Raw genomic sequence first — 15,552 nt, 5'->3', positions numbered from 1 at the left:
AATCCCAAATCACCCTCTAAACTATGTTATTACTAGTACAAATACTAGCAAATTATAAGCTCGGGAAAGGTGAATTTGTGTATTAAATAAAAAAGTGGAATATAAATTCCTCTAAAACTTGGAACATCTATCAAAGTTTTGGAAAACTAGCAGTCAGCAACAATGAAAATAAAAATATTGACTACGAAAATTAATTCTATTTTTATTTCGATTTTTCACATTTTAGGGTCGGTCGGGCCCGTAAAACAACTAATCATATTGGTCTCGCCTAATATTTCGCACATTCTCTTTTGAGAAAAAATATACTTTAGGGTACAAACTTTTGCGAGCAGAAACTTTCACGATTTTCGCGAATTTTGGCCATTTCATTTTCATTTTCATCACCCAATTCACGAAAGTTTATGCTCGCGAAAAATATTTTCGCGAAAGTAAATGTCGTAAATTTCGTGAAATTCCGACCTCGCGAATGTTTGTACGCTTAAAGTATTTTATATTTTTTACCCTCTTTTTTTTAGACAAATGAACCAAACGTTTGAACAATGCAGTTGTAATGGAGTATATGCAGAAGGAGAGAACAAAAAATATCGATTCAAATTGTATGGACTTTCGATAAAGAAATGATATATACGAACCTGTTTCAAAAAGCTATGTGTAAGATGTATGGTCACATGATGAATTAAATATGCAATAAAAAAAATGTGACACCTTTAATTTACGATTCCGAATAAATATAGCTACCGATGCTCACTATGCAACCGCCAGTTCACAGAATTACATAGCCAATTCATAGAAATTTGACAGCAAAAAAGATAAATAACGAAAATCTGGCATTTGTTTGATATTAAAAACTCGCAAAAAGAAATCGGCACCCTAAAACGTCCCTGATTTTAAATATTTTTAATGCAAACTAACATTTAGGTCAATAGCAAAGTTTTCAGCCTCATTTTCAACTTTTCATTCTTCTTCAATGGAGAAAAGACCAACCGACCCACTCTAATTCGATTTGGAGCAACAAATTTTTTATGTCAGATATATTTGCCCTTTCATTGTAACATCGTCTCTCTAAGAGGAAAAACAATTCGGCCACTCTTTGTTGTTTGTAGATCAGACAGGAGAAAACATTTTATTTTCATACTATATATATAACATATAACCATTACCAAAAACAAAAATTTTGGTCCTAACTTTTGGAAATCTTTAAACATTGAGTCACTCAAATTCCAAAATCATCCGACAATACCATTCAAGTATACCTACGTAGAAAATGGAAGCAAAATTTTCACACGTTCTTAAAAGGTGCGAGTCACATGAAGCTTTGAGATTTGGTGAAAAAATTATCGAATTCGGGATTTTGCGCGTTTCATGATCCTATACCCTTTCTGAATACACCCTGAAAATTTTAAGGCCGTAGCATTTATATTTCCAGAGATATAAGGTTTTTTCTAGACCCTGATCTAAAGTATTTTCCTTAGCAACGAAAAGTCATACCCGTTGCTAGGGCCTGATTTCTTTATGGCTGATCTAAACATAGGATCATGACATACCAAACGAAAGATCTTTTTACGCCCTTTTCGGGCGTCTAAGTCAATACCGCCTTTTTTTCGCGGGATTTCCTAATATCAAAGATGGTAACTAAAGAAGTGATATACATACAAATTTTGGGGTGAAAACTGGTTTCAATCAGCAATTCCGCCCCTTCAATTTTTTTCGTTCTTTCTAGTCCGTTGTAATTTTCCGGGGGTCAGGATTCGATTATTAGCTAGGGTCCAGGGTTGCTAGTAACGGTTTGTCACTGTGCCGGGTGCATACTCGGCGCCTTGGGCCCCGCAGGGTTGCTAGTAACGGCTCGAATTTCAGTCAGGTTTAAAAAAGGGGTACTTTTACCCATATTATAATAACATTACCCCCGTCTTTTACTAGTTCGGTATAATATGTTATGAATTGCATGAACCGAGGTGTGGGAGTATAGTTTCAGAATTAGCAAAATAGCTTCAAATAGTCAAATTCAGAAAAACTAAGTCCAGAAATCAGAAAAAAACAGAGTTAGAGATAGAAAATAGAGAAAAAGAGGGGAAGGGCGGAATTGGTGATTGAAACTAGATCTTTCCAAATTTTGGAGGCTGTCCAGCCACCAGCCAGTCAGCAGCGTTTTTGACTATGAAAACTGCTTTAATTGGGAAATGTTGGATTGACTGACATTTTTTACTCTTTAATGTCATTCTTCTCAACTAAGAAAGCTTGAGTTAAGTGAAACCAAAGACTTGATTCTCAAACTCAACGTTTCCGATATGAACTTAGTTTGACGACGACACCTACTGTACCGAAAAACTTTGAAGGACAAAGAGACGAAAGGCATATTCAATGATGTATCTATTTAAAGATCCAAGTGTTTAGGGAATTGAAAGCCTGGAGGCTGGTTTAACAATTGTGTGTGATAAATTATTGAAGGTCTGCGACACTCCCTTCGCGCCCTCTGCGCTCTGGCTGGATTATTTACAGTCAGGAGAAATCGTGCACGGGTAGATATCCAAGTGGATTCTTGTATCACAACAGATCATCTTTAAATTAACTTATCAGTGAGGAAAATATACTAGGATGATCTATTACATTGAAAATATGGTATTTGCTGTGAAAACATACTTAAATTGACTTAAATCAATGTTGACGTGGAGTTTGGCGCAAAATTTTAAGGATTGGCGCACATCCTGTGAAAGTGATAATTTGGAATTTCTGGACCATTTTGATATTTGAAAGCCTTTTCTAAAGTATATAAAGTAGAACTTTATTCCATTTTTGTCGAACAGAGAAAGAATTTTGTATAACGGTCGATTTATTACAGAGAAATAGAGAGATATATCTACTTACACTTACTTACTTAAACCGTACATCCTGTGCCCAAGTTCAGGAGTTGCCATAAAGCCATTATGGTAATAACCGGGAGGGCACATTGCTATACATTGTAGATATATCTACTTCTGACTTTACGAACCGTTTTCTCAAAATAGGTTTCAGGGGGTTTTCGCACACCTTGGCAACGTTTTCTCGGGATTGGAAAGAGCTATGTTCATGAAATTTTCAGGAGTTGCTCCATTTATGGTTTGCTATGGAATGAATGGATTAGATTTTTGAAAAAATCTAGAAAAATTCAATTTTTTCTTTAAAACTCAAATTTTCCATTTTTTATGTTCCAGACCCCCTGGAATGAAATTTTGAAAAAATTATCCATTCATTCCACAGCTTATCCAAGTACTAGCAACCTCCAAAAAAAATTTTTGGAATAGCTTTTATAGATTTTTCTGAAACGCTGCCAAAGTATTTTGATAGTGTATTACCCCCTGGCTGATATTACCCCCGTCTTGGCTATTTTTAGAATTTTTTTTTAATTTTTCACATTGTCTATTGTTATATTACATTTCTTGAAAGTTTCATTTAGAAATCTTTTCTGCTTCAAAAGTTATGATGAAAAATGTAAAATTTCAATTTTCCGCATTCTTCATGTGACTCCCACCTTTAAATACATGTTTTTAATTATTATCTTTACTTTTTTTATTATTATTATTTTGTAAATTCATAGCAACATATAATAGGATTTTTTTCTATATATAAAGTTTCTTTTCTTGACACGCAAAATCTTTTGAGAAAAATCTGAGCACGGATTTGAATAGAACTTTCTTTCTGGTCCCCTAATACTTACAACGAAAGACTACTCAGGGTAAGTGCGCACTTCTTTTTAGTTTTCTTTGCTTTCCGTTTTCAAACATTTTAGGCTATAGTTCAAATTTTGTTTTTAGAATTTCTTTTTAATTTTTCCGTATTTTATTCATCCGGGGGGGGGGGGGCTACTTAGGCAAAATAGGTGACGAGTATGTGCGAGCCATAAGGTTACCTTTTTCATTTTTCATACCTCAAAAGTCTCTCAAAGGGTTAATAATTAATAGGTTAGTCTCTGAAAGGATCCCAAAATCACGAAAATCAAAATTTTTCCTCTCAAAGAGTCGCAATTTCCAGAATTTTTGACCAAAGTTTTGTGAAAATCAACCAAAATTTGGAAAAATCGACCAAAACTTGAGGAAAATCGACCAAAATCTAAGGGTCCCAAAAATATCAAAATTTTGTCTCTCAAAGGGTCGGTTTCCGATTTTCGGCTCGGACATACCCGTCACCTCGCAAACCTAGTAGCCCCCCCGGTTATTCATTTATACTTCCATTCATTTTTGTTTTTTTTACAGGGAAATAATTAAAAGTAAATGACTTTAATATCAAAATCGTGATGGTGGTTGGATAGAATAATACTTTGGTTTGGTTTGGTGGAGACACTTTTTCATCTTGGTTTTACTCTGTATGTCTTCATTACATCACAATAAGATATATGACTGGTACTAATCACTGACCTTTATATACCCTGGACCAAGCTTCTCAATCCCAGCCAAGCAAAATCTTTGATCGGAGTTTTTTTGAAAATTGATACCCTAATGTCGGCACTACTCGATAGCGATGTAAATGCATCGAGAGCGCTAGGTCTACTTTTCCTCAAATTCTTTTGATGATGTAGCGGCGTTAGACGTTAATTTTTAGCATTGCAATTGCTTCTCCTTGGGTACCAATTCTAAAAAAACTCCAATCAAAGATGGTGGATATAGCTTGGTCCAGGGTTATATAAAGGTCAGTGGTACTAATACGCCTATCAACCATAATCGCTACAAGAGATTGGGCCGAGCTTACCGGTACAAAATGATGTCAGATGTTTGTAGCTGTAAGCGCGCAAATGCAATGACTTCAGACATTTGACGTCACTTTGTACCACTAAACTCTTACCCAGTCTCCTCAAACTTTAAAGCTTAATAGGTACTAATTGTTGTGCAAAAGAAAATGTTTTCAACAAGTTGTTCGATGAAGTGAAGATTAATTTTATTTCCAATTCGAGCAGCAGTTTCATCATGATGATAAAGTATGTGATTTTTTTTCAAATGTATTTCTCTAACCTCTATCAAGTTTTTATGTTCAAGTCATTGTTGTTTATAATATACATGTTGCAGATTTTAGGTCTAAAGGCCGGTCTCCACTTTCGCGCGAAACGAGCGAAAACATTTTTGTCAAGTGTTTTTACATGCAGAAAAGATTACGTCATTAAAAGATTTTCGAGTGAAAAAATAAAAAGGTAAAAGAAGTTCAACTTTTTTCAACCGTTACGTCAGATTTGCCCAATGGAATTGCTTCATTTTTCAACTGACCAATGACGTTACTAAAACATTAGAAATGTTTCGCTCATTTCGCGCGAAAGTGGAGACCGGCCTTAAAAGCTTCAAATAAAAAGCTTCCAGACAGCCTCTTGTTACCATGGCTCCCTTCGTCTGGATGTACTTTTGAACCATTCAGATCAACTGTCCAATACGATCAGCCTGAAAATCACAAGGAGGCATCTTTTAGCCTCGTTTCCAAGGAGGCTATTTTCACATTATAAAGTTCAAGTTCTTTGTTTTTGATATCCAGTTCTTGTCGTAGGAAAGATAATTCAGAGTTTGTATCTTCGATTTGCTTCAACATCATCATCATCATCATGTGTGAAATCTTTCAGATGGAAATCCATGTTCTTCCACTTGATCTATTGGAGAAATTGGACACGGTAGAGATTTGGCTTTGCATATTCTTATTTGAAAACGATCCTACTGTTTTGTATTTAATTATAGGCAGATGTGGTATGTTAGGAGGATTGGGAATCCCCAGGAGAAATTAATGCCAGACAGAGATCTTTAAGGAGTTAAGGAGTCTGATAAATGTTTGTAACACTTTTCAGGGGGAAACTCATAGATTTTTTTTATTTATTTTTTTTATTTATTTTTATTTTTTATTTTTTATTTATTCTTTACTTAACGTTGGTACAAAACAAAATTACAAAATTATAATCACATGATTTGGGGCAACTCTTCCAGTGATCTAGCAATTTTAATCCTTGAAACCCATCATCCGCCAAATTAAATTCCTGCCAAAATTTCTTTCTTAAGGTCCATAAACTAACAGTATAAGAATCGAATGATGACGAAATTCAAAAGAATATTCTTACTTTATTCTCACAGCCGATATTAACATAAGAACAATCGACCATTTGTTCCAAGCATTCTTCTTCCAAATGTGTCGTGATCTGGAATTTGGTAAAGCTCACCAGTTCAACATACACTCTTTTTTATATGAGAATAGTTTTATCAGAACAATCAGGCTCAAAAAATGAGAACAGTGTAAGAACAATCCTGAGCCTTGAATTGCTGTGTTAAAAAAAGTAAAATAAGGGCTAAATTAATGTATTTAGGTACAGACTCAGAAATACCCCCAAAATGCCCCAAATTTTCCCTAAAACAAGAACAGGATAAGAACAATTTGAGGACAAAAAAATAAGAACATCCGAGCCCCAACAAGAATTCACCGGTGTGTATTGGATCCATCAGCCTGAATGCTGATAAAAATAGGGTGAAATCAATTCTAAAGGACGTCCATCCATATTGAAGGAAAGTAAGCGCTGGGGAAATTCTCATCGAATGGTCACAAGTCTCTGTACTCACCAGACTTTTTGGAATACCTTTTGGACAATAGATATTGGGACGTTTGACAGGATAATTATTGCACGATTTACTGTGGTCCTGTAACGATAAGGAGAAATCCCGAAGAAATATAATCATGCCAATCATGGACATAATATTTGAGACAAAAGGGAAATTCCCCACGAAATCTTAAAACCACAAACGATTCGTAAGTGCTCTAACTTAACTTAACTTAAACGCTAGGCTTAACACTTAGGACCGTAGGATTTCAGGATCCAAAAGTTCAAAAATGGTAAAAATTATAACCGTAACCAAAACCGGTTTTATCTAATCAAGTTCAGGGCTTACACTGCATCTTCCTTAAAATTCAGCTCACCCAAGATCTTTGCTGACGATACCTCTTTATTCTCTCCTGTGATTGATCAACTCTTGAGCCATGAGGTACTTAACAGAGATCTCTCCAGGATAACTGATTGGGCTCATCAATGGAAGATGTCCTTTAACCCCGACCCATCTAAGCAAGCTGTTGAAGTCTATTTTACCTGTAGGCTCACTCCTCCTAATGCTCCAGTAATCTCATATTGGTCTAATCTTAGATTCTAAACTTTCTTTTGATCACCATATATGAGAAGATACAAAAGGCCAATAAAGGAATTGGTCTTATTAACCGACTTCGCAAGCATGTGCCTAGGAGATCTCTGCTAACCATTTATAGATCTTTCATTAGGCCTCATCTTGATTATGGTGATATCGTATATGACCGCCCAGGAAATGCTACCTTTGTGCAGAAGCTTGAATCTATTCAATAGAATGCCTGTTTAGCTATAACAGGCTGTTTTCGTGGAACGTCTCAAGAAAAACTTTATTCAGAACTTGGTCTTGAAAGTCTTGCTGACAGGCGCTTTGCTAGAAGAATGACTTTCTTCTATGGAATTATTAACAACTTAGCCCCTTCTTCTATGGAATTATTAACAACTTAGCCCCTTCGTATTTACGTAACTACCTGCCAGTAAGACTTACAGCATCGGGTGGCCTTAGAACAAGAAATCCTATTTATCCTCTTAACACACGAACTGATCGTTTCCGTAACACTTTTTTTCCTTACTGCATATCTGAGTGGAATGTTCTGGGAGGTAATATACGAGATCTACCTTCAATAAAATCTTTCAAAAAAGCAATCTATGCATTCTTAAGACCCAAGCAATCTCATATTGTTTTTGATGTTCCTGACATTCAAGGAGTGATCTTTCTTAATCGGCTTCGGGTCGGTTTCAGCCATCTCAACAAGCACAAATTTAGACATGGCTTCCGCGACACTTTAGACCCTTTCTGTGGTTGCCGAACTAACTCTGTTGAAAACACTTAGCACTTTCTACTGCACTGCTCTATATATTCCCATGCAAGACAATCTTTGTTCGACAAACTTCAGACCCTAGGCATTGTTTTTCATCCACTTAACCCTCCTTTTTTCTGTCGGCTTTTATTATATGGGGATGAAAGTTTGACTTCAAATCCAAATAAATCTATTCTTTGTTCTGTTGTTGAATTTCTTAACGAAACTGGAAGGTTCAGCGGTGCTTTATTTTAGGCTTTTACCTAGCAATTGTTGCTTCCTTTTCCAAAACTTTTTTTTTTATTTACTTATTTATTTATTTTTTTTTTTTTCATAGTCTAGTACCTCTGGCGATATAACGTTAGTTCCTTGCGGGGGGAGGGACTATATTTTATGTTTAAGTAATGTTTTGTAATATATGTTCGTAGTGTACACGTGTCTTTGTTTTAATAAAGAAAAAAAAATTCAGCTGCCAGGAAATCACACGTAAAAACCTTCAAGACTTACGCTGAAATCGACGTATAGAACTTGTTGTTTGCAGAATTTACAGAAGACGGTCCGTTGGTCGCACACTTTAATATGTTGTTGCAATGCTTTTTTCATTAAGAACACATAGTATCCGATGTTTGGGCATGCCACTTTCTTATAAAGACATTCTTTGTCATGGTACTTAAAGGGAAAAATTAACTAAATAAAGATGGCGATCAAATAGTAAGTAGAACGAAGCACAGATCTGAGGATGCACAGATCGGGGCTAGATCCGCGACTTTTATCGAAAAGTGAAGCAAGGTTTGGACGGATTTCCTACGTCACGTGACTGAAATATGCAATTTCACCGGTTTGAGAAATGCGAAATAGCATTTGCCGCCTACTTTTTTTGATCTTGTGCTCCTCAAACAATTAAAACGCTAGATGCTATCCACCAGCACGAAATTTAAAAAGTCAAATTTTTGCTTCACTTTTTTTGCATATCTAGCCCTTCGTGCTTTACAGATCTGTGGGACGAAGATCCACTCTCCTTTTACAAAATCTTTCTTTATAGCGGAACACGCACTCGCTGATGTTGATCACCAGAGTGAATTATTTATGGAATTGAACTTAAAGGCCGGTCTCCATTTTCGCGTGAAATGAGCGAAAACTTTTATTGTCCATTGTTTTTGCCTTCAGAAAAGATTACGTCATTGAAAGATTTTCGAGCGAAAGAATAAAAAGTTGAAAGAAGTTCTACTTTTTTCAACCATTACGTCAAATTTGCCCAATGGAATTGCTTCATTTTTCAACAGACCAATGACGCTACAAAAACTTTAGAAATATTTCGCTCATTTCGCGCGAAAGTGGAGACCGGCCTTTAAAATTACTTCAGAGAGCTACGCGATTGATAATCAGGCTCATCCGGCTGGAGACATTTTCGAAGGGGAAAGCCAATGAGAAAGACACACTCTATTTACTGATTTTTCTTACTGAATAATATGCCTCTATCAAACCGGTCCATTGACATCCAGTGGATTGAGATTTGCACAACACTTGAATCACTTTGCATATGTGGTCATCAATTGAAGTACATTTACGAATCTATTGAAAAACATAAGCTAAACCAAGAGTCGAGGGAGTAAAATTCTTATAAAATCTCCTATTTTTCACTTCAGGTCATTGCTATGGAAAGATGGAAACAAGTCCGAAGAAAAGTTTGAAGAAGGAAGAAAATATTTGGTAAGGCCATCAAAATTTCAAATTCGTCACTTTCCCCGACCAAATTTACAATTTAGTCACTTCGACCACAGATATCTCATATAAAACACAAACAAATATTTCCTCTGTATTTGCCGGGCAACGGTTGGTAAAGCAAAATTATGCGCCATCTTTGAAAGAAATGTCGTTGAGTAGACCACTTTAGACCACTTTACGATGTCACAATATTTAAGCTCGCGCAAGCAAAATCGTGACGTCATTAATTACAGATGGCACATAATTTAGACTCAGTAGGGTCCAAAGAAGCTCTATCGAGTGTACTATATAAGATATCTGTGACTTCGACCCGACTAAACTGTCCAAACGAAATGGTTTCCATTACTAGCTCGAAAATTGATCTTGTAATTCGACCTTTAAAGCACAGTTTCGGTGTGAAAAAATTTAGATTTGAATTTTTGTTGCCGTATAAAATTTCGGGTAAAAGTTTTGGTCGCGGATAAAAAAATCGGGTAAAAGTTTTGGTTGGGTGATACAATATCGGGGTTTTATTTCGGCGGGGAAATATTTTTTCACCCCTCAAAATTTTTATCACTTTCCCCAATAAGTTATAGGTTGAGCAGGGGCCTCGGCAGCGGAGGGGAGGGGCACTCGAACCTTGGCCGGACCATATATTTTCAAAGATAAATTCTACTTAAAAGCCTTGGAAAAGACCTGTTTTAGGCAATCTAGAAGGGCTAATTTTCAAAACTTTTCTCCCGTCAGCGCCAACCATGGTGGCGCCTCACATCCCTATCATCTCTGGTGATACATTAGTTACATCTTGAACCCTCTCTCTCTGAAAAGATACTCACCTTTTCTTTACGGAAGTGTAAATCGCAAACTGAGCACACGAAGTCACTAGAAAAAACAAAGTAAAGAAGCTTGAAAATAGTTTCTAAGAAATCTTTGTTCGAGTCATTAAACAGAATTTGTTTCTTTCATTCAGTTCGTATACTTTGCAGGCAAAGAACAAGTTATTGGATACTTCAAGAAAATCAGCAAAGGGCGACTTGGAAAAGTGGTACTCGAAACAGGTAAATCCCTATTGAATGTTCTATTAGCTTTTGAAGGTGCTGGTTGCAAGTGTACAGGGTCTGAACCGGGTCTCGCGAGAGCAGGGTTGATTGTGTTGTAACAGTTTTTGTTTTTGTTGAGATTGTTAGCCCGTCTTTAAGGACCTGAGGAAAAGGGTTAAGATGATTTTACAAGAATTTTCGTCATTGTATTTGTCGTTAACTATTCAGACAAAAACTTTTGTTACATTTTTCTAAAGAACGCGCCATCACTATTGTTATGAATAACCAATTATTTGAGCATCTTATAAAAACTTCAACCCAACTGAAGGAACATCGAAGTAATTTTCTAAAATTGAGACCTGTAAGTTTATATTTTTACTTAAACCACAAGAAATCTTTGGGGCAAATTTTTTTTGCCCCAAAAAGAGTTTCTTGTACTGCTGCAAACATCTATCACAAAGGTTATGTCCACACGGTGTCTCTACACAGCCTTTCATTAAATTTCGACATTTCGGACACACGTATTTCTCGTCTACTTCTTCAACTGTCCGAAAATCGTATTTGGTTGGTCCCATTGATGTCCCTGTAAAGCAAAATGAGATTTATTGTAAATTTACAAAAGGTTCTTTTTAAGTATGAGGCTTTGCAAACATTTGCCGAAATTTTCCTGCATTTTATGATGTGATAAAAGTTTATCATTTAAAATCAAATTTATATGGGGTGTTATGAGATGCAATTCCAGTTAGCGTGATTGCATGGATTTGCTAGCCAATCTATAATTACCATCAAGAAATTTTTAAGACAGGAATGGGAACAAACAAACCGTGGACCCCCAATATGGACCCCCCTCAAAAAAAATGGCGGGAATTGCCAAAACTAACTTTGACCAACCCTATTTTGAGTCAATCTTTCGAGTCTTTGAATACGATAAATCTTTTTGAGATCTATTCCGAGTTATTTCGTGTTGTTCAATCTTAACATTTTATAGAATTTCATTTTCACTTGAGCTTCTATTGCAGGGCTATAATTTAGAGAACAGAGTGTTAAAATAGGAGTTCTAAATCCAAAATAGGGGATTTGGGTGATTGGCTCAAGGGATATTTGGTTGAAAATGGCTCCCATTGCCTAAATTGGTCAGTAAAATTGATTGGTGTCCCAAAAAAAGTTGGTCACGTGGTCATTCGTTATATTACAGACAGGTCTGTAAGTTACACTTTGGCACCCTTTGGAACTCAGGTTCTACTAGGCCTTTTGACTTGAAATTTTAACCATAGGTATTGACCAAATTTCAATTCGGCCACCTGCGTGGTTAGTATTTCACAGATCGGTCATTATTTTACGGTCATTATTATACTCGGAATACTCAATTAATGGAAAACCACTTGTCCGCATTGGCTGAAATTTTGAAAGCAATATCTAACTTTGGTAGCCTCCCCGTTCGGAGAAATAGAATTCACGTTTCGGATCCCAGCTGGCACACATCGTTGTTTTAACGTTCAAATAACATTATTTGGACGTTATGAATGTCACATGGACGTTGTTTTGACGTTGTGTGCTGTCTGGGAGAGACCTGGAAAACGTGTGGTTTACCTTCATCCTCTTCCATAAGATTCATACTTGGTCCTTCTTCTCGGATTGTCTTTCCGGCTTACAATAAAATAATACTTCAAAGTAAGATTTCGACTTTTCACTCGATTAATCTCCAAACATATTTACTCCTTATCTTCAAACTCCGTTCCAAAGATCGTCAACAATGTGTTTATCGAACATGTTTTCATGTTTTTATGTGAGAGTATTTCAAGCAAAACTGAGCAAGTTTGAACCTGTTCTTCAAATAAGATCACGGCATAAAACCTCCCAAACCGAAGGAAAAATTACATCATTTTTAGACTAAACGCAGAAAAATATCGATAACAATTCCTAGAAGACTCCTAGAATACGTTAAAACTACTTTTCGACGTTTTTACGAGTAAAGGTCCTTTGTAAAAATGCGACTAATTTTCAAGATTGTCTTTAGTCTGGAGGATGTCTCATTTCCAATCTATGTACCAAAAAATGTACTAAATTATTTCGTTATTTGTGATATAATCACAACATAAACAAATATGAAAAGAAAAAAATGATTCCGATATCGGACAAATAAACAATCCTCCGAGCAAACAAAAATGCATTTTTTTAAAAGCTTCATGCTAAATATGTATGTTTTTAAATTTAGAAAATATAAAATGTGCCGACGAATCGAGATTCTATTCATCGCGCAATCAGCGAAGACAAAAGTAACCATGACGACCATCCAAGATCTTGGATGAGCGTCATAGTCGATATTTTTATTCCCGTCGTTGAAAACACAACTTACAAAAAGTCATCAATGCTTTGTAAAAAGAGTCAGTGATATACCGTGAAAAGCACAGCTCAAAATCATATATTCACGCTGTGCCGACGAATCGATATTCTATTCATCGCGCAATCAACGAAGACAAAAGTAACCATGACGACCATCCAAGATCTTGGATGAGGTTCAAAGTTGATATTTTTATTCCCGTCGTTGAAAACACAACAAAAAAATATCATCAATGCTTTTTAAAAAGAGTCAGTGATAGAGAATCATAACATAAAGTATGTCTATTATTTCAATTCAATTGAAAGTGACATTTCCATAATTAATAGTTTAGTAATTACTGTTATTACATTTGGGGATCATGTAAAAGATTTCTTTCGAAATAAACTTATTTCAATTACACTTGGAGGTTTCTGGGGAATTCGTAAATAGTAAACTGCATACTGATACAGTCTGCTAGACATTAATATGGTAATATTTGCTCTTCATCTTTGATTTTTTGTACAGTGATTAGATTGACACATGCGCGATAAAATTTCTATTATCGGTCTTCAGAGGTTAATATATTCTTCGAAAACTTAACCTCTGATACTCAGGGTATCAGTGATAGAGAATCATAACATAAAGTCTGTCTATTATTTCGATTCAATTAAAGTGACATTTCCATAATTAAAAGTTTAGTAATTACTGTTATACATTTGGGGATCATGTAAAAGATTTCTTTCGAAATAAAATCATTTCAACTAAACTTGGAGTTTTCTGGGGAATTCGTAAATAGTAAACTGCATACTGATACAGTCTGCTAGACATTAATATGGTAATATTTGCTCTTCATCTTTGATTTTTTCTACAGTGATTAGATTGACACATGCGCGATAAAATTTCTATTATTTGTCTTCAGAGGTTACTATTTTCTTTGAAAACTTAACCTCTGATACTCAGGGTACGATATCGGCTTTCCGAATTCTCCACGAATGATTACCCATGATGCAAGGCGCAAAAAAATTCACGGACGATATTGACTTTCCGTGAATTTTTTGCGCACTGCATCATGGGTAATCATTCGGGAAGAATTCAGAAAGCCGATATCGTCTATTATGTAGATATTGTTTTATAACTCCCTATCACGAACGGCATACTATGAATATTATTCAGTGATAAAGAAAACTTGCCTCTATACCCTTCTCTACATACCTTATCGGCCCTTTTTACGCCGGCCCCAATTACGCCAAAGTGCAATGTTTTTTCATTTTTAGCCCGGCCGTAATTTAATTTAGACCTATTACGCCGGCTCTTATTACGCCAGCGACGAAAAAAAGGCCCGATAAGGTACTCTAACATGTTCCGAGAGAAGGCTCCAACGTTACCGCTCGCGTTACGTCATCGTCATCATGCAATATTTCTTGCTCTTATCACGATCACCAAAATTACCAAAATAGACCTTATCAGAGTTTTTTATTTTTCTAAAAAAGCGATGCATTGTGGGATTTTTTTGGGAGTATTACAATAGAAATCTCTTAGGAATTCCTCGAGGGAATTCTATTGTATGTAATACCCTGAAACAATCCCACAATGCATCGCTTTTTTAGAAAAATCAAAAACCCCAATAAGGTCTATTAGCTCATCACACCATTTCTTTTGTTGTTCATTTATGATATGTTGTTCATTACACATTACGCCCCAAATTTTTGCTTTATCACATCATGCAGAAGCCCTTAATTACTCCACCACGCAAAAATAGTTTTGAAATTGCGTCACCACGCTAGTAAAAATTCCCGATCATGCCTTCACGCAAACTGATGGAGGCCCATAGAGGAGAGACTATTTTTGAAAGAAAACGTACAGTCTCTGAGGATTCAAGAGGGGTTCAAAGTTCATGAATAAGTTTAGGAATTCTTATTTTATCATTTTAGTGATATTCTTTTTTAAATATCAAGATCTCAGTATAAAGTGTAAGATATTTACTCTTGAAAGTAAACGATAGAATTCGAATATTTTTACCCTGAGATGATTTTTTCTCTTCAACGTTCTTGAAGGTCTTTGCTTGAGATTCTCAGACTGGAAGTGGAATTTAAAGAACCACCAACTCTTCAGAATCAGCGAAACATATGTGAAAACAGATTGAAAAAGGGCAACTCAAACAGAACTGTATCAGAGAACAGACATATAGTACCTGCATAAGAGACAGAAATTACACTATTGGACATATATTCTGAACTATTGAATTCTTGGGAATTAATTTGATTAACGAGGAAAGGTTGATGAAGCATAAAGATATTTCTATGGAAAATCCTTCATTCTACATTTTCGATAATTAGAAAATTTGAAAAATGAAGAAGAAGAAAAGCACGGCTAGGGCACACTTGATTGCTTTCTTTCGTTAACTTAATCAAAGAAAATAGGGAGGGAAAACAACTGTTTATTTTTTCGACATATGAGAAATGTTATGGAGTTGTGCTCTCCCGAAAGAACATCAAACAATCGGTCTCTATGTGATAAGAATCTCATCAAAGAAATCTGAACCGCTTGTCCCTAAAATCGGCTCGTTCAATTCTAAAAATAGTTTTTAATCCCGGGGGGGGGGGGTACTACCCTTGTCGACCG

The 15,552-nt window shown here is 35.8% G+C and overlaps 2 protein-coding genes across 2 annotated transcripts in view; one reads left to right on the top strand and one right to left on the bottom strand.

Moving 5' to 3' along the window:
• LOC136813074 (uncharacterized) overlaps positions 1–1,242 on the top strand; it is a 48,391-nt gene extending 47,149 nt beyond the window's left edge. Inside the window, exon 10 of the mRNA XM_067069601.1 lies at positions 516–1,242. Within this exon, the coding sequence (XP_066925702.1) occupies positions 516–523 (8 nt within the window). The 3' untranslated portion in view covers positions 524–1,242. The remainder of the gene's footprint in view (positions 1–515) is intronic.
• Positions 1,243–5,512: 4,270 nt separating this feature from the next.
• LOC136812964 (TNF receptor-associated factor 5-like) lies at positions 5,513–12,225 on the bottom strand. Its single transcript, XM_067069470.1, has 8 exons — positions 12,201–12,225; positions 11,049–11,193; positions 10,407–10,452; positions 9,328–9,438; positions 8,374–8,535; positions 6,555–6,632; positions 6,062–6,139; positions 5,513–5,602 (listed from the first exon to the last, which is right to left on the bottom strand). The coding sequence occupies exons 1-8, from the start codon at positions 12,223–12,225 to the stop codon at positions 5,513–5,515; spliced, it is 735 nt and encodes a 244-aa protein (XP_066925571.1).
• Positions 12,226–15,552: the final 3,327 nt, after the last annotated feature.

This window comes from Clytia hemisphaerica, unplaced genomic scaffold (assembly GCF_902728285.1).
Source record: "Clytia hemisphaerica strain Z4C2 unplaced genomic scaffold, Clytia hemisphaerica genome assembly, whole genome shotgun sequence".
NCBI lineage: Eukaryota > Metazoa > Cnidaria > Hydrozoa > Leptothecata > Clytiidae > Clytia > Clytia hemisphaerica.
This window is presented reverse-complemented; position numbering and strand designations above follow the sequence as displayed.

Bases quoted from the DNA above. Each gene is read 5' to 3' on its own strand.
- LOC136812964 (XM_067069470.1), bottom strand. From the start codon at position 12,225: ATGAATCTTATGGAAGAGGATGAAG. The intron at 10,453-11,048 runs GTACAAGAAACT...TGTTTTTTCTAG, and splicing joins TGTGATAGATGTTTGCAGCA to TGACTTCGTGTGCTCAGTTT. The intron at 8,536-9,327 runs GTAAGAAAAATC...TTTCCCTTTAAG, and splicing joins TGATAGAGGCATATTATTCA to TACCATGACAAAGAATGTCT.